The 25,980-nt window shown below is 40.5% G+C and overlaps 1 protein-coding gene across 1 annotated transcript; it reads left to right on the top strand.

Annotated features, from left to right (window-relative positions):
* The first annotated feature begins 450 nt into the window (after positions 1 to 450).
* mybbp1a (MYB binding protein (P160) 1a) lies at positions 451 to 25,456 on the top strand. The gene is made up of 27 exons (XM_037687830.1): positions 451 to 711; positions 1,465 to 1,560; positions 2,318 to 2,401; positions 2,499 to 2,573; positions 2,785 to 2,892; positions 2,976 to 3,166; positions 4,490 to 4,657; positions 4,827 to 4,944; positions 6,012 to 6,295; positions 6,374 to 6,484; positions 6,566 to 6,691; positions 6,815 to 7,012; positions 7,157 to 7,265; positions 9,223 to 9,313; positions 9,920 to 10,083; positions 10,627 to 10,740; positions 10,827 to 10,961; positions 11,044 to 11,220; positions 11,292 to 11,449; positions 13,051 to 13,185; positions 13,346 to 13,436; positions 17,114 to 17,245; positions 17,328 to 17,396; positions 18,698 to 18,811; positions 22,166 to 22,267; positions 22,351 to 22,475; positions 24,911 to 25,456. The coding sequence occupies exons 1-27, from the start codon at positions 535 to 537 to the stop codon at positions 25,227 to 25,229; spliced, it is 3,771 nt and encodes a 1,256-aa protein (XP_037543758.1). The 5' UTR covers positions 451 to 534; the 3' UTR covers positions 25,230 to 25,456.
* The last annotated feature ends 524 nt before the right edge of the window (positions 25,457 to 25,980 follow it).

Here is a 25,980-nt window from a genome sequence, read left to right as displayed (position 1 = left end):
ACTACAGAACAAAACAAATGATTGGCCGTAGAAACTGTTATTCAGTTAAAAAATAAACATCCTGGGACAGAATCCTAAAAGTAAAATCCATTGGGATGCAGTTGGACTGTAAAATACATTATTTACAAAGTCTCTTTTACTATTAATAATATGAACCTACAGTTTAAAAACAAAAATACCAAATGCTATATTTTTTCTTAGTGGTAGTAGTATTAACGCCGATAGTATTATTTTAAATGTCTCGAACTCAAATTGTTTACAAACATTTCAGCAAAAAACTCAATAATGTATTATTTTGTCTTTTTTTTTTAATTATTAAAATAGGGTCTGCATCATATAGTCGCCGGCGCACGTACCGGCGGGCTGAACAGGCGGGATATTCGCCGCACGTGATCACTTCAAGCCGGATCAAATGCCGGTGCACAAACAAGGAGTAAAGCCATTGCCAATTGACCCGGAAGTAGATCGCATTAGCTAACACACGTTTTCCTCGTGCTGTAGCAGCATGTTGCTGATCGGCGGTGGGTCTCAGTGATGTCTGTGGAGATGGTGGAGCTCTCGGTGAGATCTGCGGAGCCGCTCCGGCCCGCCGGGACCCTGCAACAGAGCCGCGTTTTCCTGGACTTCTTCTGGGACTTGGCTAAACCGGACCAGGAGGTCCGGCTAAAGGCGGTGGAAAACCTGATCCTGTACCTGAAAAGCGAAAACAAGGTGAGACACAACCTGGTGACTCTGGACCCAGCATGGTCCTCTCTGACTAAAGTGTTTGTAGTAATAGTTTTAGTATTAATGGGGATAATAATAGTGTTAATATTAGTATTTTTAAGATTAGTAAGTAGTGTAGTAGTTTTAACTTAGTAAAGTTTTTTTTTAATTGAAAAAAGTTGCAATTTTTCACTCCCAATATATGCGTCAGCATGTAAGGTCAAAGGTCAAAGCAGAAAAACTGATGTTTTGCAGTCAGGTTAAAAAATTCAAACGAGGACAAAACTAAACATATAAAGAATAAACTGAAAAACAGTCAGTAAACAAAACATTACATGTTATAAACAGTATTAACCAGGTTTTTGAAAGGTAATTCTATGCGTACACAGGAAGTAAAGTACTGTGTTGTCATCATTGTATGTTCCCATACAACGACTAAATTAGTTCTCTGCATTTAACCCATCACATGTGAGATACACCCAGGTGGAGCACTGGGCAGCTATGTAAGCCCCCGGGGAGCATTTAGGGATTAGGTGTCTTTCTCAAGAGACACCACGACATGTGGACGAGGCGGGGAGTTGAACCTGCGACTTTCTGGTCCCAAGTCGACTGCCCTACCTCTACACCTTCAGTGACAGAATTCGTGCACAGTCCGTCACTGACCAGGACCGGATCAAGTCCAGGAAGTGACGTGGTCCCGTCAGATTAAAAGGGTGAAACTGAATCTTTTCCTGACCTTCTTCCTTGTCTCTGCTGCAGGCTGATGAGCTGGAGTACACGTTGAAACGGCTGGTGGACGGACTGGCTCACACCCGGGAGGTGGCGAGACCTGGGTTCAGCCTGGCTCTGGGGCAGGTGAGTGGACCCGCCAGCGCGCTGTAACACCTTCTGACCGTGGTTTCACTTCAGGCGGGCGGGCGTGTCGGTCAGTTTGGAGAAATAAATCAAGTTCTTTGTCGTCTGGTCAGGATTTTTACCCCCGAAGGTGTTTTTACTGAAAAGAGAGTTCATAAAGTTGATCTGCAGAATTAAACGAGCTTTCAGCAATTAAACAAATCAAAACAATCCATTTTTCTTTTGTGATATCTAATAATTAAAACAACCAAAGTCCTAAAAATACAAGTTATTGTGTAAAGTCTAGATTAAAGCAGATATCTACAGAATGTAGGGATATCGTTCCTGGTTTGCTTCATTTTTTTATCTCCCGTTTCTTTCCTTTTGGTTAACTACGTTAGCTTTTTACAAAACGAAACGTTAAATGGCAAGCACCAATTACCGGTAATTTGATTCTGACTGCACGCAGCCCAGCACGAGGCTCACGATCACCTGTTCCTAAAATCTAACTCACTGTAGCACTTCAGCACAATTTGTTGAAACATAACGCTGGAAATATTTATTAATTTAAATAAAATGATTCTTTAAAGCCTGTTATATAATATTTGACTTCATAGCTCGTGCTAATAACACATAATTCCAATATATATATATATATATTTTTTATATTCCAGCTATTTTTAGTTTACTTTTGATTTAAAGAGGTTTAAAATGTTTCGACTTATTTGAGAAAAGTTTTGGAGCTTTTCTGTCTGAAGTTGATGTTTTTCTGTCTCAGGTCTTGATTGCGTTTAAAGACGTGTCCCTGCAGAGCACACTCGACAGAATCAGGAACACACACAACCTGCAGGCCGTGAAGAAGGTGAGTTTTAGACTTCTGGACTCCTTTGGGATAAAAAAAAAAAAAAAGTTTTATACCGGTAAATGTTTTCCAACGTCAATCTTCTCTGTTTATTCAGAAACTTGCCAGGAATGCGATGTTTGGGAACCTGTTCGGCGTCCTCGCCGTCCATCAGTCGGGTCGCCTCGTTAAAGTAAGTTCAGCGTCTTCGAGAACCACAGAACGTCACGATTGAGGCGCGGGGTGTTTGAAAAAAAAATTAAAATTTAATAAGACCAAAGACAAAAAGCTCTCACCAGTGTGAAGAAGATTCAGACACCCTGGAGACCGAGTTGGCAGCAGGCAGTGGCGATCCGGTCGATGTGGGCAGTTCGATCTCTGAGCTCCGTCTCGTGTCTCTGCAGGAGCCGCAGGTGGTGTTGGGATGCGTGCAGCTCCTCCAGAGTCTAAGCCAGCACAAGCAGCACCTGAAGGACCTCCCCAATAAAACCATGATGGACATCCTCACCGAGGTGACGACTGCCGCCGAGTCACAGCTTTTAAGTTTCCGCCGATGCAGCCCGCTTTAAACACGCTCGCATGTTTCCTCCTTCAGATCCCAGAGGAGGTGTTTGAGGAGGTCCTACTGGGGGCCCTGCAGACGGACCTGCAGTCAGCCTTTAACACTCCAGAGCAGCTGCAGCTCCTGTTGGTGGCGCTGCAACGCTTCCCGCATACTCTCAAACCCAAGAAACTGAAGAAGTTGCTGGGCTCCTCCACCATCATCAACTCGGACAACATCCCCAAGTAAGAGCGCCGCATTCAGCTCCCATCTTCTTCTTTCGGCTGTTCCCTCTGCAGGGATCGCCACAGCGAGTCATCCTCCTCCTCCAACTGCCTGCATGTCCTCGAACTGCTCCAATATTCTCATTTATTCTCTTCTTTGAATGCTGACGCACTCATCAGAGTTAATGCTGAGTCAGCATTAGCTCTGTTTTCCTGTTTTTATTTATTTCATGTTTTGTTGCAATCTAACTTCTGCATATTTTGTTATTTTGGCCATTCATATATCAAAACGTTCAGCTCAGTCAGGTGATGAGTTCTGTCACTTTTATTTTTGTAACTTTTATATTTTTCATTGTATTTAACTTTATTTACAAATATTTTCCCCATAGAAATTTTTTTTTCAATTCCTTCAGAAGCATTGAAGCATTTTTTTAACGTGTTTTCTCCTACCTGCTCTCCTTTTGTCCTCTGTGCTACTTTGAGCTTTAAGCTGGCCTTTTGCTATTTTAGCCAACATTCTGCTACTTTTAGCTTTTAGCTAACTTTTTGTTGTTGTTAGTTTTTAGCTAGCATGTTGCTTACAAAAGCTTTTAGCTAGTGTTTTGTTACTTTTACCTTTTTGGCTAGCCATTTGCTATTTTTAGCCAACATTCTGCTACTTTTAGCTTTTAGCTAGTCTTTTCATGCATTTAGCAAGCCTTTTGCCGCTTTTATCTCAGGCTTTTGATACTTTGGCTAGCCATTTGCTGCTTTGAGCTTTTAGTGTGCTTTTTGTTAGTTTTTAGCTTCCCATAGCTTTTATCTAGTGTTTTGTTACTTTTAGCGTTCAGTTAGCCCTTTTCTATTTGTAGCTTTTAACTTGCCCTATTTAGCTTTTGATACTTTTAGCTAGTCATTTAATATTTTTAGCTTTTAGCTAGCTTTTTGTTGCTTTTAGTTTTTTAACTAGCAATTTGCTTACTAAAACTTTTGGCTATTGTTTTACTGCTTTTTGCTAGTTTTTTTTTTTTTTTTTTTTTTGCTCCTTTTCTTTTTTAACTAGTCTTTGATGCTTTTAGTAGTTAGCTAGTGTTTTTATTTTTAGGTTTTAGCTAGCTGTTTGCTTTCTAGACTTGTTGGCTGGTGTTCTGCTTATTTTAGCTTTAAGAACTCTGTTTTAGCTTCTTCAGCCAAGTCTTTCGTGCCGAGTGTCTGTAGTTCTCTTCAACCCGCTGGTCGGCGTTCATGAGTTTTTTTTCAGTGTTTTTGCTTCTTTAATCTAAAATGTTCCAAATGTCCATTTTACGTCCGCCCTCTTCGGCTGTTGATGTTGGACCTCTGTGTGAAATCCCTGCTGTGTGTCAGATTAATAGACGTGTTGAAGATGGCGGCCGTCTCTGTGAAGAAGGAGCCGACTCTTCCCGGCGTGGCTCTGGACCTCCTGAAGCTCTCGCTGAAAGAAGACAGCTTCCAGCTCTTCTGGGACAGAGCCATCACAGAGGGCATGTTCCAGGAGGCGTCAGGACCAACCAAGTACGATTTCACACGGAGGGATAAAGGGTCGGGATGCAACAGGAACTGGATGGAGAAACAGAAAATTCACAATCCCAGACCTCGATTGAAGTTCTGTTAGTGTTTCATTTCATTTCATACTGGTTTTAAGTAATGGTTTTTATCCTGCCGTGCGCCCGTCTCCGTGCAGCTACCTGGGCTTCCGTCTGCTGGGCAGCGCCCTGCCTCTGCTGTCGCTACCTCAGCTGAAGGAGGTTTTATCTGGAGAGGTGATGATGCGTTACGGTGATCACGTGGTTTCAGCTCAGGTCAGTATTCTGCTGTCGCTGAACAACGTAAACTACGCTGACGTAGTTTACGTTATGATGTGTAAAACTTTCCTCTTCCTGTTTTTCAGTCAAATCTCTGGATTTTCAGAAACATTTGAAAACTGATTTGACTCTTCTCTCATTACTCGTTAGCGTTCATGCTAATGTTTACCTTTTGTTTGGTTTGTTGTGTTTTTTACAATCTACTTCTGATTACTTTGTGTTATTTTTTGAAATCAGGTCTCTCTTGTAAATGAGTCCTCGAGGCTCAATGGGATTTACCTGTCTAAATAAAGGTTGAATGATTGATTTTAGCCAGTACTTTAAGCTTCTTGCTAGTCGTCCAGTCTTCAGTCTTTTTAGGTTTAGCTATTGTTTTTAAACTTTTTGCTAGCATTTAGCTTTTTCAACCTTTAGTAAGTGTTACGGTACTTTTAGCTTTTTGTTATATTAGGTTTTAGCTAGCCTTTTGCTATTTTTATAATTTAGCTATCATTCTGCTACTTTTATGTTTTAGCTAACAGTTAGCTACTTTTTAGTTTTTTGAAAGCATTTGCTACTTTTGACTTTCAGCTACTATTCTTCTAAATTTAGCTAGTCTTGCCGTACTTCAATCCTTTAGTTAGTGTTTTGGTACTCTTGGCTTAGCTCTTTAAAGTTTTATCTACTGTTTTGCTGTTTTTAGCTTACCTTTAGCTTTCAGCTACCATTCTGCTGTTACCTTTTTGCTTTATGGTGATTCTGGCTGTTTGCAAACATTATCGTACTTTTTGCGTTTAATTATTGTTTTGCTTCTTGTAGAGTTTATGAAACATTTTCTCATTTAAGTTGAACAGTTTTCTACTTTTAGCTCGCCTTTTTTGATTTTTGTTTTAGCCTTCAGCTAGCGTTTTGACACTTTTAGGTTTTAGCTAGTGTTTTGCTACTTTTCACTTTTATCTGTTCAGTTTTAACTTTAATAACTCTTTCAGTTTTCAGTCAGCGTCCAGGAGTAATGTAGTTTTGTCCCCTCTGACCTTGTGTCCCTGACCCGCCGATGATTCTGATCTTTATTCCTCCTCTCTCAGAAACCAGATCGCTTCAAGCTGGCACCAGAGATGGACACGTACATGTCGGACTTCCTGCAGGCCTGCCAGGACTCCGACAAACAGCTGGCGGTCATGGTGGGCTTCTCCTCTCTGACCCACAATGGTTACCCCGTGGTGCCGTCGATGTGGAGGGTGGTGCAGCACCTGCAGCCCGCAGCCCTGCGGAGCTACGTGGAGTGGCTCAGAAACATGTTTCTGCAGCCTCAGATGGACCGGCTGCTGGACTTCAGCACCCGCAGGGAGAAAGGCCAGCAGCAGGAGCCGTGAGTTTACGCACCTTTTTACTTTAATACTGAATGAGTAAAAGTACAAGATGATTATAACTCTGGTTCTGTCTTCAGGAAGGGGAACGCAGTTTTCCGCCTGAGGAAGTGGATCGTTGCACGACTCGTCTCGATCATCGACAACAATCAGGCGAAGAAGCAGGAGGATCTCATCATGGATGTGTCCAGGTGAGCCCAGCCTCTTGGTGATGAACGTCAGGGTTTTCTAAAAGCTGAAGAGAAATCTCAGTCCGTGTTTTTCCTTTCCAGGTTTGTCTTTTTTCACGCCTTCTTCAGCACCAAGAAGGCCTCGTCAGACATAGCGGAGACTAATTCTAAGCTGTCCGTCCCACTGGATGATAAAACAAGAGAAGTGCTCGTCGACTCTTTCTTTGGGTGAGATGAAATCTCTGAAAACTGCAGCTTGAGTCAAATCCCATTTAATAAAAAAAAAAAAGACCAAGTACTCTGTTCAGGTGTCTCATGATCTCTGCTGTCTCCTGTCTGTCCTCCATCCAGACTCCTCATGTCCTTGCACCGCATTCTTCTCAGCGACGACAGCGCCGCAGTCAATCAGAAGCGAGTCCAGGGCGTAACGTCTGACGGCACCATGTGGATTTACCACCTGGTCCAATACGCCCAGCTCCTGCTGGACCATCCTAAACACGTCCAGAGCGTCCGACCATTGAGCCCCGAGCAGAGACAGGCTTGGGACGGGTAGGACGGAGTTCAGTCGTTACACTTGTGCTCACTTACTTCTTAAACTAAAATGTGATTTAAACGTAGCTTTTTAGATTTTCTTTCAGCTGGCAGAGTTGATGTGAATGTGGGAAAACATTTTCTTTGTCGTTCTTCTCTCAGCATGTTGGAGTCGGTGGAAAACCTGAAGAAAAAAGCAAAGAAAGGTGCAACGGCAGAGAGCGGCGCGTTCCAGCAGCTCTTCCTGCTGGTCGGCATGCATCTCTTTAAGGTAAAAAAAAATGGCTGCCTCTGATGAGGCCTCAGTCTGCAGATGCAGATAAGTTTGTTGGTACCCTTAAAAAAGACTACCGTATTTTCCGCCGTACATGTTGCACTGCCCTATAAGTTGCATCAGTCCAAATGTGTCTACTAAAGTGAATAAAATCCATGAAAATGTCGCTTCGCCGTATACGTCGCATTATGCGTCACCGCTGACATCCTGGAAATGTGGGCCGGTGTTGTGCCAAAAATCGATAGGCTGCCAAATTGGCGGGAGCGTGCACGGGAGGACTTTAGCAAGAATTTAACAAGATTAACACTTAAAAACAATTATTTGTTTGCTTGAAATTAAAGTAAAGGTGTGTCTCAGTCTACCTTTTGCTTAATAAATGCACTTTGACGGTCAAATCAGCTGCAATTTCAAAAACCGATATGCGAAAACATGAACACGCAGAGGGTGACTCGCTGTCCATTTATTCGAAATTTAACAGGTAACCACCTAAAAACAATTATTTGTTTGCTCGACTTTATAGTAAAGGTGTGTCTAAGTTGAACATTTACTTAATAAATGCACTTCAGTGGTCAAATCAGCAGCATTTCGCCGGGGCGGCGCAGCAAAATGAAGCTGATTCGGTTGCCTCAGTCAGACGACAATGGTAGACTATGGCAAGCCGATTATGTCATTAAATTCAAGCAGTCTGCTCCTCGGATATATAGTGTGAACTTATTATTTTTATGTTTGCATGTTTCTATTCAGTGCCCTTAGATTACTTCTGTTGTGACTTGGCGCTATATAAATAAACTGAATTGATTTGAATTTAATAGCAACTTTTACCTATTACATGATACAACGGCATGCCTTACTACTCTGCTGCCATCTAATGGCTGAAAATTGTAGTGTTCAATTTTTTTCAGTCATATCGAATGAAAATGGTCATATCTCAGCCAAAAATTGGTTTATAAATATGGGGAAAAAATCCATAAATATGTTGCTTCGGCCTTTAAGTTGTTGGGCATGAAAATTATGCACACAAAAAACTCAACTTATATAGCGAAAAATACGGTCTTAATCCTTGCATTAATGTCACATTTCAAACTGATTGACCTTAGTCAGAATCACAGATGTCTTCAAAGTTATTTATAGCTAATAGGTGGAGTTTGATATTAGTGTGTACACCACACCAAACATGTAGCAGATAATCCAAAGGTGAGATCTGCCTGAGCAGCTGAAATGAAGGTTATTGATATCTATGTTAAAGCTAAAAGCTACAAGACAAGCAGCTTCACGTTCCTCTGATGACAACTGACAAGATTATCTTAAAGTATTAGGCTCATGAGAATGTAGCCAACCCCCAAGACATGTACGCAAGAGGAAATGCAACCCCAGGTCGATCAGATGGATATTGCAGATGACAAAGAAAGATCCATGGGAACCATTTCTAGATGAATTCTAAAGTCAGATTTTGTCACTTTCTGAGTGGCTCTACTGTCGAGAGAAAACATAATGTACAAAAAAGCCAGACAGGAATTCACCAAATCACACGTTGACAAGCCTCAAAGTTTCTGGGACCGATGAGACAAAACTGGAGCTTTTTGGCTTCACTCTCATCAGCTGTGTTTCTTGGATTATTGTGGAATGGCACCAACAAATATGTCTGCATCTGTACTTAAAGGAAATTAATGTTTCTTTCCATTCAAAACTGCAAACTTCAGAAGGCATCATGCTGTGTTTTATCACTGATAAAGCTATTTGAACATCAGGTTTTCTCTGTAGTCAAACTGGGATTTATTTTTTATTTTTATCAAGTCGCTATGACAACTGTCTTCTGCATTTTATCACACTTTAATGAGCCGCAACCAGACCAGATTATCCTTACCTTCTTGTTTTTGGCCCATGCCAATAATCTTAAAGACGGCGATACCAATGTACATCCCGACTGACACTAAGATGTTTTGATCCACTGAAGGCCCCCGATGAGCTGCTGGACATCATGAAGGACCTGCAGAGCTGTTTGGACAAAGCACAGGAGAAAAAAGCCAAGAAGAAAAAGAAACAAGGTGGAGCTTCAAACATCAAACCATTTATTATCGTTTATCTTTGTGTCGTTTCACAAATTAATATCGCAAATGGTGATGGTTTGTACTTTTGACCTCTTGTTGGATTTTTATGAGGGAATTCTAAGATAATTTCACTTTGTTGTTTAGAAACTGTATAAAATTTCCAATCCAAGCATGCGATATTTTCTCAAACATTGAAATAAAACCGGACACCATTAAATTTCTTGCGGTACCAAGTGTTTATCCTCCCAAGATGCTTTGTGAAATTGAAAAAGGAGCATTTAAAACAGCAGAACCACAGTAAATGACTGTAAACTTGAGCATTTTGTGGCGTAACTGGTTCAAAAACGAACAGAAATATCTGAAAATCTAAATCTTTATATAAAACCTGTTGTAACCCTGTAAAATATTTAGTATGAGTCAGACTCTGTTTCAGTGCATCCAAAAGCATGAAAAATCCCTCCACTCACAATTAAAAGCACTACATTACTTTTTTTAATCAATTAATGCATAACTTTTCTAAATAAAATATTTACCTTCATGTCAAAGTAGCAATATGTTCAGTAAAAGAATGAACGTTTGTAATTCTTCAATGCATCTCCTCAGCCACGGAGCAGCAAGAAGAGGAGCCCGAGTGGGTGGAGGTGATGGTGGACATCTTGTTGTCCCTGTTGTCCCAGCAGAGCCGACACATCCGACAGGTCTGCAAAGCCGTCTTCTCCTCCATCTGTCCCCACGTCACCGCAGCAGCCCTCACCGCCATCTTAGACGTAAGTCACAGAAACGCCGCCGATCGGTTCACATTACCTGCAGTTTGTAATCTGCAGAATAGCAATTTCTTTTCTCAGTTGTCTCTTTAAGTGAATGTTTTTTTTTTGGGGGGGTGGGGTAGCAGTAGAGGAACAACATATAGTTGTCAAAAGCCTAGAGAGCCCTCTCGCGGCTGCTAGTGATAATGTTTACTCTTATTTGTGTCAGTATGAATGAACATTTAACGAGTCAGTCAAAAATTGCTTCATGAATAGAAGAAAAAAAACGTATAAGTCACTTCATACTATACGTCGCAGGACTGGCCAGTCTTACAAAAAAAGAGCTGCTAATGGTTAAATTATCTGCTCCTGCATATAAACCGCAGGGTACAAAGTGGCTTGTAAACGGGCAATTACGGTAATCCTTTAATCATAGACTTCAGTTGTTGCAATCTATGTTTTTGCCACTCGAGGGCACTGTTGTTGTTTTTGTCAGAACAACCGAACATAAGTGATGGACTGCCAGAGGTTCTGAATATTTGTAATGGTTTGGGCTCTGTGTAGGTCTTAGACCCTGAGAGGGAGGACGAAGAGGACGGGGCTGTCGTCGTCACTGATGATGCAGTGGTGAAGAAGAAGAAGAAGAAAGACGATGAAGAACACGATGAGGAGATGGAGGTCATTATTTTCTTTTACTCTAATTCCTCTTTGTTGCATCTAGTTTGCTTCAGCGCAAACATTTGATGCTGATTTTCTTTGCTCAGTCGGACGAGTCAGATGGGTCAGACGATGACTCTGACGAGGACAAAGCGATGGAGGAGGAGGACGAAAAAGAAGAAGTAGTGGATCAAAACTTCCGCACGGAGTTGATGAAGGTCCTCCAGAAGCAAAATGCTCTGGTGGGTGTTCCTGGCTGAAGTTAAGAAACGCTGCTAATAAGTTGACGACCTCCAACTTAAAATAAAATCCGTTAATGTTCAGGCCACCAAGGAGGAGGACGCCAGCAGTGACGAAGACCTGGATGATGAAGCCATGATGGCGCTGGATAAGAGTCTGTCGGCGCTGTTCTCCGAGCAGAAGAAAAAAGTCCAGGCCAAGAAGGACGAGAAGACGAAACTACAGAAAGAGCGGACGCTGGTCCGAGGCTTCAGGATCAAGGTGAGAGTTTAACAAGTTCAAAGGAAGCCGCTGATCCCCAAGGACCTGTCGTAACCCTGCTCCTGTTTTAGGTGTTGGACCTGATAGAGGTGTTCGTGGCCCGGCAGGCCAGCAGTCCTCTGATTCTCGGCTTGGTGGAGCCTCTGCTGAACATCATCAACAGAGGAATGAGCTCCGGCAGCGAGCAGCAGGAGCAAGACTTCCTCCGAAGAGCTGCAGATATCTTCAGGTGAGAACGCAGCATCTGTCAGGGTTAGGCCTGTCGTTGATAAACAATAAATCTATTAATCGCGTGATAAATGAAAATTTTCGACCTCATGTTCATTTATCGGCTTTATCGTTTCTTCGTGTCTCTCTTTCTACTGAAGACACTGGATGACAAAAAGCTCAACTCTGCTCTTCACTGACCCCTCCCTCTCTCTTTAAAATCCATTTGAACCGTCAAAAATCACATTTTTGGATCGTTAAAAGCAGCTAAGCTGAGAAGCTAAGCTACGAGCTAAGCTAACAGGCCGACCTTGGGGGGGGGAGAACCTCCGTCTTGTCGAAGCTCCAAAATTCACGTTTGAAACCTGTGCCTTCGTGTAAAAAGTTGTTTTTCTCTGCAAAACGAAGCTGAGAACTTGTTTACAGATTTTAAAAAAATTATTAAAAGCTTTTGTGTGAAAAAATGTTATGCTAAAGAGCTCAAACCACACCGAGCGTCTGCCAATTTGAGAACCGAAGAGAGACAGCCCATGTCATGTCAAGGGGCCTCCCTCCCATTTTTCTTAAAGACACGCTGCTCGCTCCCTCACTATCCATCCTTTGGTTCAAACAGTCTTATACTGCCATCTGGTGGTCAAAAAATTGTACTACATGCAAAACAAATTAAACATTTCTTCTTAAATTTGACAATAACTACTAATTATTGTCAAATTTCAAACAATATTATCGTTTATCGCAATAAATTCTGAGACAATTACTCGCTCAGCAAAATTTGTTATCGTGACAGGCCTAGTTAGCGTTTGTTTGTCTTTGTCATGGGTTTATTTAGCTCCGCGTGTTCGGCGTGGAGCTGTTGCGTGTGTTTGTTTCAGGGGTTTTCCTCTGCAGTGAGGAGCTCTCACTTGATGGGATCACCTGTCGCTGAAGCCAAAAGCACAATTAAGATTTTCTCTGTCTGTGCACATTCCTTTGCATGTGTGTTAGCAAAACAGTTGATGAAGCGCTGCGACTGATAAAGAATAAATGGCTATAATTTGGTCTGTTTCAGAGATATTGAGCTAAAATTTGGCGTGGTAGTAGCTGAGAGTCATTCCCAACACATACTCCAAGAGCTAGCAGACAACGTGAAATGTTTGTTTTAAACTCTGTCGTGAAATGTGGTGCGTGAGCCACATTCCTTTAAGAAATCAAAGGCTTTTATTTTGATTTCACCTTTTTTAATTTCAAATCATTCAGTCACTCGAGGTCATCTTGTCCATTTATGTATGTTCACAACTGCGTGCAGAATGAAACGGGACACAGAAAATAAACGTGCGGGACTAGATAAGTTTGTAATTTATGTAAGAGAGATGATTGGGCTCCGTTTGATTTGTGTTTTTTAAGAAGAATTAAGCTTTTAATGAAAAGTGGTCTAAATTAGGCCAAAAGCCATTTTATTTTATTATTTAAATTGTTTTTTATTGGTTGTTTTCCTCTTTAAGATAAAATCCCTCTTTCTTCTCTGTGACATGACGAGGATGCACGGCTCTCAGCGTATTATCTTAAACATCGTGTGTCTGTGTCAGGATCAGTTTGTTTAATGGTGCTCAGATGCTTTTTGCACTCGATGCGTTCTGTTTGTAGGAACCAGCTGTGCAGGTCCAAAGTTTACTGCAGGACCGTCGCAGACCGACAGGGGGAGCTGCACGACCTGCTGGACAAGCTGATGGGTAAAGCCCAGAAGCTGAACGACTCCTCCGTGTGTCTTTACTACTTCAGGTTTGTTGTTTTAAACGCTGAACCTCACGCGCCTCACTTTTTGTGAGCGCTCAGCTCGTGGCTCCCCGCGGGGCGGAGAAAAGGTTGCTGATTCAAACAAAAATTAGAATTATGGCTCTTGTTTGCGTGAATTTGCTGCTGATGTTGTTCTTTCCTTCAGCGCCTCTCTTTATGTGGTGAAAGTGCTGCGAGGAGCGCCGCCTGCTGAGAACAGAGAGGCTCCGACGGCTGACGGAGCAGCAGCGAGCGACGTACGTTTACTCTCTGCCACCCTGTTCACAGTTGGATTTCACTTGTCTGGTACTTCCTTACTGGGTGGAGGCTGCTGTGTTCAGATCAGTGCACAGTATGCAAGAACCAGGAGGAAAACCAGAACCAGAGGAGTCAAAATAAATCATTGTATTTTTGACATTGTGTCCAGGTTTGCAGCAGGTCTGCTCCTTTGTTTTCCTCAGGTCAGGGACTGTCCTGGATAACTCGGCCTCCTTTGCACAGAAATTTATTGTATATCTTCGTCCTTATTTTAGACAAGTTTTTTTCCCCAGGCCTTTGTACTCGTTATCCACAACCATTTATCTAATAGCAGGCAGGTTATTGTTGGATAAAAATATCCTCTATTTATCTTACTTACCGTATTTTCCGCCGTATAAGTCGCACCCCCCCATAAGTCGCATCAGTCTATATTTGTCTAATAAAGTGGAAAAATCCATAAATACGTTGCATCTATTATGCGTTACCATTGACGTGTCACGTTTGTTACACGTCAGCTAGGGCTGGGCCATATCGTATCATTCACGATAATACCGGTAAAAAAAACAGCTTGCCCGGGCAAAAAAATGATATCATGATATGCTAATTTCATGACGTAACACGTCAGGGCGCCTCGCCCCTTTAACAGAACTGAGCGCGCCGAACGACCACACCGAAATGCGCACCCCCCTTCACCTGTCGGTACTGGTGTAACGCTAATTAGTTGCGCACAATACTAGCTAGCTAAAAAGCTAAAAACATTGCGCGGCTCAGCTGTCTCTCCATCCAGCTCTAAACTGCAGGTACAGACAACTCAAATGTCTCTCCCTCCCCCCGCTCTAAGCTGCCACTCATTTTTTATTTTTATTTTTCTCTCCCCACCCCGCTCTGAGCTGCGTCTCCCCTGCTCTAAACTGCCGGTACAAACACGCACAGCTTAACTGTCTCTTGAGATCCACAGTCCATGGATCAAGAACAGAGTCAGGTGATGAAAGAGAAATGAATCATTCCTGCAGGAACAGAAGAAGCTGAAACACCACAAGCTTCAGGGTCAGCTCATCACCTTGTTACAAGCTCTGAAAGTTATAGCTCATTTAAAGGAAACGTATATTTTGTTGTAGGTTACATTTATGCTCGACAGATCTTAAGCTTCATTTTATTTTATTTTGTATTTTGGGAAACTTCACCTGCACTTTAGTTTTTGTGGTGGATTTATTGATCTATATTTTGTGCAGACTTTTTCCTATCTAAATAACACAAGGATCTTTTTTATTTTTATACTTGGAGACTGAATACTTTACTAAATAAAGTAATTTCAGTCAACTTACCCCTTGGTTTTTTATTTTTTATTTTAAATAATACTGCAAAGCAACATGTTAAGTTCATTTTGTCAAATAACTATGATTTCTTTATTATTATTATTCTTTTTTTGTTATATCACGAAATTAATCGTTATTGTCAGAATGCTCTGAAATATCACAATATTAAATTTGAGCCATATCGCCCACCCCTAACGTCAGCGGTGACAACCCGTAAATGTGGGCCGGTGTTGTGCCAAAAATTGATGGCAGCTGCGGGGGCGTGCGCGGGAGGACTTTATCAAGAATTTAACAAGATTAACACTTTAAAACAATTATTTGTTTGCTCAAAATTATAGCAAAGGTGTGTCTCAGTCTGACTTTTCCTTAATACATGCACTTTGATGGTCAAATCAGCTGCATTTCAAAAGCTGATGCGCGGAAGTAGGATCATGCACAGGTGAACTCGCTGTGCATTTCTTCGAAATTTAACAAGCTAACCACCTAAAAACAATTATTTGCTTGACTTTATAGTAAAGGTGTGTCTCTTTGTAACGTTTCCTTAATAAATGCACTTTGACGATCAAATAGCTATATTTCAAAAGCCGATACGCGGAAACATGAACACACAGAAGGCGACTCGCTGTGCGTTTCTTCTAAATTTAACAAAATAACCACCTAAAAACAATTATTTGTTATCTCGACTTTATAGTAAAGGTGTGTCTTAGTTGAACTTTTACTTAATAAATGCACTTCAATGGTCAAATTAGCTGCATTTCTCCAGGACGGCGCAGCGAAATGAAGCCGATTTGACGGTTGCTCCTTACAAATGACGATGGCAGTCTGTAGCAATGTGAATGTCCCACAGTGGAAGCAAACTTAAAACTGGGTTGGGGGGAGAAAACTGCTGCAAAGTGTTAAAACTGTTTTAAAAATAAAATGCATTAAAAAAGGGATGGGGCCGGGTACTATAAAGCAGGTTTTAAGGAAGGGGACAAATAAACTCAATGTCCTTGACCCAATATGAAAAATATAAAGAGGTTTTTATGGTTTTAGTATAATTTTAATTTTATATATCTTACTCTGTTTGCAAGTTTTGACCATATTTACTTTAAAGAAGTAAAAACATCCGTTTGTTCAGTTGCATCAACTGAATTTTACCCCCTGTTTAACGCACTGATGGCTCCTTTTTTTTTTTAAATAAAGAAATGCAACAAAAACAATGAGCGGTAGACTTCATGTTTGGCTCAACTCTGCCGACAACTTTGCAATTTTATATCAATCCGGTCTTTATTTGAACCTCTTGGACACATTGAGCATCATTCATAGAACAGATTCTTTGGAAACATGGACGTATTTGGACCCCCGGGCCCTGTTTAGACCCGGTTCTTTTGTCCGTCTTTAACTATCAAATACATTCAGATAGCACGAAATACAGGCAAAAAAAAGGGGCCTATAATTAAACAGCCATCCTTGGAAATACTTTGAAGATGGAGACGTTTTTATTTTTGTTTCTTTTTCGCTAATTCTTTAAAAAATATTATTTGGAACATTTCTAAGTAAAATGTCTGGTTTTTGTTGGGTTTTATTCATTAAAATGCAGGCCGCAGTGTGATGTCACAAACAGTTGATGCACAGCTGCTGTTAAGAGGTTTTCCAAAGGTGTTCTGAATTATTTGAAAGAACGTCTCATAAAAACAGAAGTGACATCTATCTGGCGATAATATAAAGCATTTTCTCAAACGCTCGGAGCTAATTAATTTCTCATCGGCCCACGCTGACAGGTTTTAGTTTTCAGTCTTTTGAAATACCCGTCTCCATAACAAAATAACAGACATGAATGGAAGTCCTTTTCTTCTATCAAAACTGAATGTGTTATGTTTTTTTACATAATTTCCATGAATATAAAACTAAAAAGAATACAGTTTATTGTTGTCTTCACAAAATATTGAGTGGCTGTTTTAGGATTTTGAGTGTTTAGGTCACATTAGGTTTTTTTTTTTGTTTTTTTCAGGTACAGTTCATTATTTCAATCTGCATTGAAGCTTGTTTTGTAAATTGTAAACCCCTTTTTTTATATATATATTTCATAAAAGCTCCTCGTCCAGCTCTAATAAATGACACTTTGTGTGCAAAAGAAAAACAAAGCTGAGCAGCAAATTAGATGATTCTTTTGTCATTTTGTCAGTTTACATAATTTTAGCCATTTTTCTCCACCTACGTGAAAACTTCTAGACTCAGATTATTGTCACGATGAACCAACGTGAAGGATTTCAGGGCTCTGAAGAATCTGAATGAGAGTCAAACATGACTTGTTTTATTTTCACTTTTACTTTTCCTGCCTAAAGTCTAAACTTGTGTGTCTGTGTGATCTTGTGCAGCTGAGGTTTATGGGTAACGTGGACGTAGATCGGGTCTCCGGCCTCTTCAGAGACGCTCTGAACTCCTTCATGAGTCGGAGGAAAAGCCCTCTGACCACCCAGATGTTCACAGACCTGTTCAGCAGATTCCCCGTGAGTTCAACCAGACCTCTTTACCTGCAGACGTGATTTACTCACCTCCGAGGTCAAAATAACACTTTGTGCTTCTGGCCAGGTTTTATGTGTGAACCTGTTGGATACAGCTGTGCAGCACATCACATCTGGAATCCGAGAACATCAACAGGTAAAACCTCGTTTTTTGGCCTTTTCCTTAATAACGATTTTCTGTTTACATTGTAACAAATTGCACAGAAATCTGTTGTGGTTCTACGAGTTTACCTCGTCAGGATTGTTCCACGTCATTTAAAACGCTTATAAATTTATAAAAAAAATTGTAATTTATTTTTAACAGCTGTCATTTTGAGTTATGTGTATTCACACCATCAACCGTCTCCAGTGTTCATCTCAGACACTCAAACACACAAATCTCATTCTTTCAAGAACGCTGGTATTAATTCATTTTTTTTTCCATCCTTTATTTATACAGGTTAGTCTCATTGAGCCTCGATGACTCACTTACAAGAGACGAGTTGAAATGTCTTTCAGCAAATTAGCTCTAATTTTCTTTATTCAATGTCATTTTAAGTTTTAAATACAGTTCTATAAGGTTCAGCTAGCCTTTTGCCTTTTTTCACTTATTGCTACTATTTGGCTTATTTTAGCTAACCTTTCGCCTATTTTAGCGTTTAGCTACTGTTCTGCTATTTTTGCTTTTAGTTTTAAGCTGTCATTCTGTTTAAGCTTTGAGCTAGCCTTTTGATACATTCAGCTAAATCCAGCTAATCTTTTGCAGATTGTAGCTAGTGTTTTACTACTTTTGGTTAGCCTTTTGCTACATTAACTTAGCTAGCTATTTGCTGTGTTAAGCTTTTGGCTTTTAGTTTGGTGCATTTAGATTTTAGTTTGCCTTTTTTTTTACTTTTAGCTATCCTTTTGCTACTTTAGCTTTGAGCTAGTCATTGTGTTCCTTTTTAGCTGAACCTTTTGCTTCTTTTAGTTTTTAGCTAGTGTTTTGCAACTTATGCTTATACTTTGCTGTTTGCTATTTTTAGCTTTAAGCTTTTAGCTAGCGCTTTGATATCCTTAGGTAAAATGAGCTAATCTTTTGCTGATTATAGCTAATATTTTACTACCTAGCTAGCCTTTTAGTACGTTAACTTCTGGCTATCTGTTTGCTGCATTTAGCTTTTAGTTTGCCCTTTGATGCTTTTAGCTACCTTTTTATAAAAATAACTTTTAGTTAGCCACTTGATAATTTTAACTACCCTGTGCATCTTTGCACTAGTCTTTAGTTGCTTTTAGCTGGCCTTTTGCTACTTTAAGCTTTTAGCTAACATTGTGCAACTTTTGGGTGTTAGCTAGCATTTTGCTACTTTCAGCGTTTCTACGATGTTGATTAATTTTCTGTGTGATCGACTTTGATTTCAGCTGGTTTTGTTAACGTGTTCATCATTTCGCTTTATGGATCTCATTTTGTGTGTTTAGGGTCAAGCGTGCGTGTTGGTGTTGCGGGCGATGCAGAGCAGAGACGTCCAGAAGCTTCTGAGCGGCAAAAAGTGGACAAAGCTCTGTGAGAATGTGTTGGAACATCTGGCTGAGGTAAGTCCGCACAGGTTTTGTGAGCGTTTTGTCCTGAGGAATCTTACAGGAACCAGATTCTTTCAGGCAGGTTTTTGTTTTGGTCCAGTCCTGTTCAGCAGACGTCATTAGAGTAAACAGTCCCGGTAAAAAAGACTTGTAGGACTTTGAGACTGCAAATGAACTTCTGGGGCGACCTGGGTCCTGTTAGCTGTTTCTACCTGGCCTGCGTGAGGCTAATAGAAAATCAGAAATTAAATATAAATCATTCCACAGGCAAATTTTAAAATTGTATTTTCAGTGATTAGCAGAATAGATGAAATGCTAAAAAGCATGAACCCATCTGAAATGAATGGCAGCAACACAGATTTGCACTTTTAGTTGCTGTGATCGATCCACAAAGGTTTAAAGTCACGAATAAAACAGCGAATCCACTCAGAAAACTGTGATGACTGCAGGTTTTGAGTTTATTCAGTGCAACCTGATTTTTTAAAAAAAAGGTGTTTTTAGATCAGCGTCTAATTCTGACACTTCAAACCACTTCATTCACCCGCATTTTCATCTGTGGTGCATCAGACCAGAGCTGAAGAAGATTTAAAGGTTCCTCAAAAGAATCTTCAGGGGTTAAAACTTCCGGTTGTCTCGGCTTTAAACCCTCGTTTATACCCCAGAGGTCCATCGCTGAACTTATCATCTGATGCTTTTTACATCCAAGTCTCATTCAGCACCACCTTTAAACAACCGGTGTAAACTCATTTAAAATCAAACTAAGCAGTCAACTTTATGAACTGACAGCACATTTCAAAGGGACCGAAACCCTGACCCCTCTTTAACTCAAGTGTGAAGGACATCTTAATTACGTGCGTTTCTCCCTGCCTGTTCTGGATGCACAGATCCAACTTTCCCTCCGCTTCCCGTTCCCAAACTCAAAGGGCCCATCCAGTTCTGCGTCCCTCAGATTAAATTCTGCCAAACTCTCCTTGTGGAACTGATTGAAAGTCATTTTCTCCGTGCGCAGGAGGCTGTGGCTGCACATCGTGTTCCCACTCTGAGCGGAGATGTTCGCAGACGCGCATGCATTAGGCCCGTGTGCGTTTTAATTATATTAATCTAGTGAGTTTATGAGATTGCATGGTGCTGTGATAAATGATAATTAGAGGCGCCGCTCCTCTCTGTGTCCTCCTCGTGTCCTCTAGAGAGCAAGGGGTGAAGGCATGGGTAATTACATGCTTCTGTAAATCCTCCCAGCACAGCTCCACCTCTCGTGTCTCCTCTCCCAGCATAAGATCAGAAATCCAAGACAACAGAACCACTTTATCCCTCTAAACCTCTCTTGTAGATTTTCTTGCCAATTTGTGATAAATGGAATCCGTTTTGAAGCGCCAGTGTTTAAATTACGTTTCAGACAAGGACTGCAAGGTTAAACCTTTGCCACAGCTTTAATATTAATGAAGAAATGAACTTTTAATGTATTTGTCAAACACCGAGACGTGAACGTGAACTATAAGAGGCTGCTGTATTTTAGAGGTGGGAAGCTTAGGGCACCTCATGATTCCATGTGGTTACAATTCAATTAAACAATTACCCTATTTTTCTGACTATAAGGCACACTTAAAATCCTTTAATTTTCTCAAAAATTGACAGCGAGCCTTATAATCAGGAGCGCCTTATGTTAGTTTAGGCCTGTCACGATAACAAATTTTGCTGGGCGATTAATTGTCTCAGAAATTATTGCGATAAACGATAATATTGTTTGAAATTTAACAATAATTGTCAAATTTTAGAAAAAATTTTGATTTCTTTGGTGTGTAGTACTGTTTGTGACCACCTGATTGCAGTATAAGACTGTTTGAACCAAAGGATGGATAGTTGAGCAGCGTGTCTCTTTAAGAAAAATAGGAGGGAGGCCTCTTGACGTGACATGGGCTGACATTGTGTCATGACGTTCGGTGGTTTGAGCTCTTTAGCATAGCATTTGTCACACAAAGCTTTTAATTAAAAAAATCAGTAAACAAGTTCTCAGCTTCTTTTTTCAGAGAAAAACAACTTTTTACACGAAGGCACGAGTTTCAACCGTGCATTTTGGAGCTTCGACAAGACGGACGTTTATTCCCGAGATTGGCCTGTTAGCTTAGCTCGTAGCTTAGCTTCTCAACTTGGCTGCTTTCGTTAAAACAGATTTTAAAGAGAAAGGGAGGGGTCAGTGAAGAGCGAAGTTGAGCCGTGTCTTCAGTAGAAAGAGAGAGACACGAAGAAACAGTAAAGCCGAAACGAGGTCGATAATTTTCATTCATCATGCGATTAATTGATTTATTGTTTATCGCGACAAGCCTATATTAATTCTGGTTGTGCTTACTGACCTCAAACTGATTTTATGTAGTTATTGTGAATGAGTTCGCCTTATAGTCCGAAAAATACGGTATTGGTATATTGCAATTATTTTGAATTGAAAGGGCTTTAGCTTATTTTACACAAAGTAACACTGGTTTAAAAATCTTGGCTTAAAAACAGTGTTGAAGAATCCTATCAATCTCAGGCTGTTGACCAACAATTAGCGTAGATGCTAAATTACCGTTGAAATTGCCTTAGAAAAAGCTGACGTGATTATCGTGTTTATAGCTGGAAATTTATACACAAATTAGACATTTTGAAGTCATTTCTAGAGAAAGTAATGTTTTGATAACTTCTGATTTTTTACAGACATAACATTCTTCAGGATTCTATTAATAGAAGCTGAAAAATGTGTGGCAACTTCACTGTAATGTGTTTTACCACCGGAAGCTACGGTAACTCAGCTAGAACAAACGGCACCATGCAACAAAAACTGCTGACTCTCTTGAAGTGGCAGCAAAGATTAACATTAACTCAACAGATTTTTGACAGATTCAGAATGTCAACAGTGCAATGTATCTAAAATAAATTGTTTACTTCCTTCGTCTACTGTATAAACAGAAGGGCAGTGACTTTATAAATCACATAAGCTCCGGAGTGTTCAGATTAGAGCTGTATTAATAATATCAGTTTGTCGTTGGTGTTGAATGATAAGGAGATATCAGCTTCAGTCCTGAACTAGAGATAAGATTAAATTGGGCCAGATTATTTCTGGGTGGTAAACTGGACAGGACCTGGTTATTGTAGGACGAAGTCAACGGTTTTGCTCGGTCAAAAACAACCGATCAGTTTTACAGATATTGAGCTAAAACTAGATTTACTGGTAGTAGGGCTGGGCGATATGGACCTAAATTAATATCTCAATGTTTTTAAGATAAATCGCAATATACGATATATATCTCAATTTTTTTTTTCTTTCTAAAAATATATTTCTGAGTCAAAGCTTTGTCCCAATTGTGCGTTAAGAAGTGCATCTTCTTTCAGAGTCTCGGGCAGGTCAGTGGAGCGGAGAGCAAAGTGACCAAAGACAAGGTGGTGATGATGCTGGAGCTCTGTCAGTTTCTGGTTAAACATGTTCACCAGCAGGTGGGTGGACTCACGACGTGGGGGTGAACAACACCGGGGGGAAAAGTCGACACGGACTCAGTTTCTCTCTGTTGTCTGTGCAGAAGCTGTCTGTGAACCTGGACCCCCTCCAGGGCGTCCTCCAGTCCTTGACCAGCGCTGTGGAGTTCAGAAAAACTGGAAAACTGGAGGACAACTACTGGGCTGTGATGAAGCACTTTGGAGTGATGTGAGTCTTAGACATGAATACATAAACACCTCTGTAATGAAAAGAAATTATCCCTGTCCACCTTTTGTTTAATTTATTGCTTTATGCTTTCTTTACAAGCTTCCTATACGGTCTTAAAGCATAAAAATTGTATGAAATTTGCTTTTAGTATTTTTAGATTTACTGTATTTTTTGGCCTATAAGTCGCAGTTTTTTTGCATAATTTGCATGCCCTGCTACTTATATGCCAAAGCGACTTTTTTTTTCCTTTCCATATTTATAAATCAATATTTGGCTGAGATATGACTGTTTTCATTCATTCTGACTGAAAATATTGAGCACTGCCATTTTCAGCCACTAGATGGCACTCAAGTTGTATGGCATGTTGTTGTGTCATATAATAGGGAAAAGTGACTATTAATGACACAATCGGCTTGCCAAAGCCTCCCACCTTTGTCCAGCTCGCCTGGAGCAACCGTCAAATCAGCTTCATTTCGCTGCGCCGCTCCGGCAAAATGCAGCTAATTTGACCATTAAAGTGCATTTATTAAGCAAAAGTTCAACTGAGACACACCTTTACTATAATTTCAAGCAAACAAATAATAGTTTTTAGGCGGTTATCTTGTTAAATTTAGAAGAAATGCACAGCGAATACTCCCGTGCACGCTCCTACTTCCTCGTATCGGCTTTTGAAATGTAGTTGATTTGACCGTCAAAGTGCATTTATTAAGTAAAAGGTAGACTGAGACACACCTTTAATATAATTTCAATCAAACAAATTAATTTATTCATTCAACCTTTATTTAAACAGATAAATCACATTGAGCCTCGAAGACTCATGTACAAGTGAGACCTGTTTGGACAAACAAAAACAGTGGTTAACTGGACACATGTAGGAGTTTGAGGTGAAAAAAAATCCCATCAGACTTTTTTTTTTCTTGCCTGAGGAAAAAAAACTAATATTAAAAAAACACCTCACACAAACAAGCACATATTTACGTAGACATTCTTCAATCGGAGACGAGAGCGGTCAACAACGCTTATAGATGCTCTCGAGGTCACTGTAATCAGTCAATGTCCTCCGGTGAGATCTATAAACATTCTTCAGGTATGTCGAGGAATGGACAAGAATAACGTCTATGAGAATCCAAGAGTCCTGAAATGATGACACAAAGTTTATTCAGCTGGTTTCATCTGGTTATCAGTTGGAAATTCCTCAGGGAGGGGGTGGTGAGCGTCGGATCACATTTTCTCCAGGCGAATTCAGATAAGATGGCCTTCAAGGCCAGCCAAGGGAGGCAACTTAGATAAACACACAGTTGTTTTGGGGATGGGCAGAACTTAATGACATCTACCTTGAGTCTGTGTTGGTCCACTCGGTTCCGAAATGTCCAAAATAACATGGCCACACCGATGGAACGTGACTGAGTAAAATCTCCAAGATCTGATCCATTCAGCCCAAAGCATTTGAGTCCGGGTACACGAGACACAAACCAAGCCATCATAAAGGCAAGCAGCGTGATCGGGTCCAAATTTGCTGCCGACGACTTCCTTGATTGTAGATTAAACCAGCACCAGCTGAATCCAAAAAAGCAGGAACCAGTTATCGAAAATCCAATTAAATATGCGTCCTTAAAATCCACAGATGGCAGCAGAGATAGACACATCATCAAGTCTTCCAAGTCGACGAGATATCCAGCTGCGTGCGTGCCAACAGGGCAAATCGGCTCACCTAAAGCCCGTCTTCTCTTCGAAGAAATGCTGTAAATTGAGTTGAGGGACCAACTGGTCAAAACAAGTCCATAATTATGGTTCGGAAGAAATGCAAAAGAGTCTCACAGCAATTTCACAGACAGACAGAGCAGCAAAGCAAAGCGGAGAGGGAGGGAAGCATCCGATCTCGTGGTGAAGTGTTTTTAAGTGTTAATCTTGTTCATTTCTTGTTAGTCCTCCTGTGCCATTTGGCAGCCAGTTGATTTTTGGCACAACACTGGTCCTCATTTACGGGTTGTCAGTGGTGACAAGTAACAAACGCGTCAGCGGTGACGCATGATAGATTCTGGTTGTTCTGATTCTGAGATGCGACTTATATGGCGAAGTGACATTTAAGGATTTTTCCACTTTATTAGACATAATTGGACTGATGCGACTTATAGGGCGGTGCAACGTTTACAGCAGAAAATACGGTAGTTAAATTTGGGAAAAAACTGAGAGGCTCAGATTCATGGTGTGGCATGTTTTACTGTGTTTTAGGCACAATTTTCATTTTTCAAAAGGTAAAAATATGAATTTCTAACTAATTCTCCCAAACGTGAACTGTGTGATTTTCACATAAACTAAAGACAAAACAATGGACACAGTGACCATGTTTAACTGGCAGCAACTTTTCTCTACTAGCAACAATTTTAGTTTAAACTGTGATTTTTAAAGCCTTCTTGATGTTCACATGTTGCCAGGAAGCCCAAAGTTGAGAAGACGAAGCCCGACCAGGAGACCGAGACGGAGATGGTGCCCAAGAAGAAGAAAGGTTTTCTGCCTGAAACAAAAAAGCGTAAAAAACGCAATAAACCTGATCTGGAGCCAGCCTCCAAAAACAAGCCAGAAGAGGAGAAAGAACCAGCTAAAAAGAAACCGAAAAAGAAGACGAAACAGAAACGAGCCGCCGATGGTGCGGCCGCTTCCCAGCCCGGCCCGGCCAAAAAGAGCAGAACACAATCTGACAGTAAACCTGGCAAGAAGAAGAAGAAGAAAACCGAGCAGAGGAAAGGAGAGTAAACGTGAAGTGGATTATTTAAATGGACTCACTGAAAAGGTTTTGAATATCCTTTTAAACAGTTTATTCTTTTTGTTTTTTTTACTACCAGGTCAGCTTTGATGGTTTGTTCAACGTGAGAGACAAAATTAAATTTGTGAGAATCAGGATTTGACTTCTTATTTTTATTTTATTTGATGAGAACTGTTGATTAGAAATATGTCTGCAGTTAAATGTGATCTATGAAATGAGCACAGCTGAGCTTCAGTGCACAACCATTGAATTAAAATATTGAAAAACACCTAAACTGAGATTTGTGTAAAAATGAGTCCATGAAGGCTGAATGATCTCCCAGTAGCTATCAATCTATCATTAAAGTTTCTAAAAGGTAAATCTTCAGAAATATTTTTCACTTAAATCCTTTTTTACTAGAAAATGGACTATTTTTCTCTGCTGGCTGAGCAGAGCCATCGGGAAATCCCTTCATATAACTCCCCTTTTTAAATACATAGCTGGAATTCCTGATGACATCGCTACAGACCAACAAAAAAAAGTTTTTAAACCAGCACGCGCAAGCAAAACTAGCTTATTGCCAGGTGATAAATCCCCAACATTCACCAAACTTCATATCGTTTTGAAGCTTTTGAGATGAAGAATTTTAAAATGGAAATAAATCAGTTTTAATAATTATGACTCGTTTTTGCCAGCACGGTCACAAATTAGTTTCTTTGCCTGAAAATCCACCAGTTTCACTCACTTTTAGAGCCGTTCTTT

Source organism: Nematolebias whitei, chromosome 14 (assembly GCF_014905685.2).
Source record: "Nematolebias whitei isolate Nwh7 chromosome 14, NemWhi1, whole genome shotgun sequence".
Lineage (NCBI taxonomy): Eukaryota > Metazoa > Chordata > Actinopteri > Cyprinodontiformes > Rivulidae > Nematolebias > Nematolebias whitei.
Note: the sequence above shows the minus strand (reverse complement) of the source record. Positions and strands in the feature narration are given on the sequence as shown.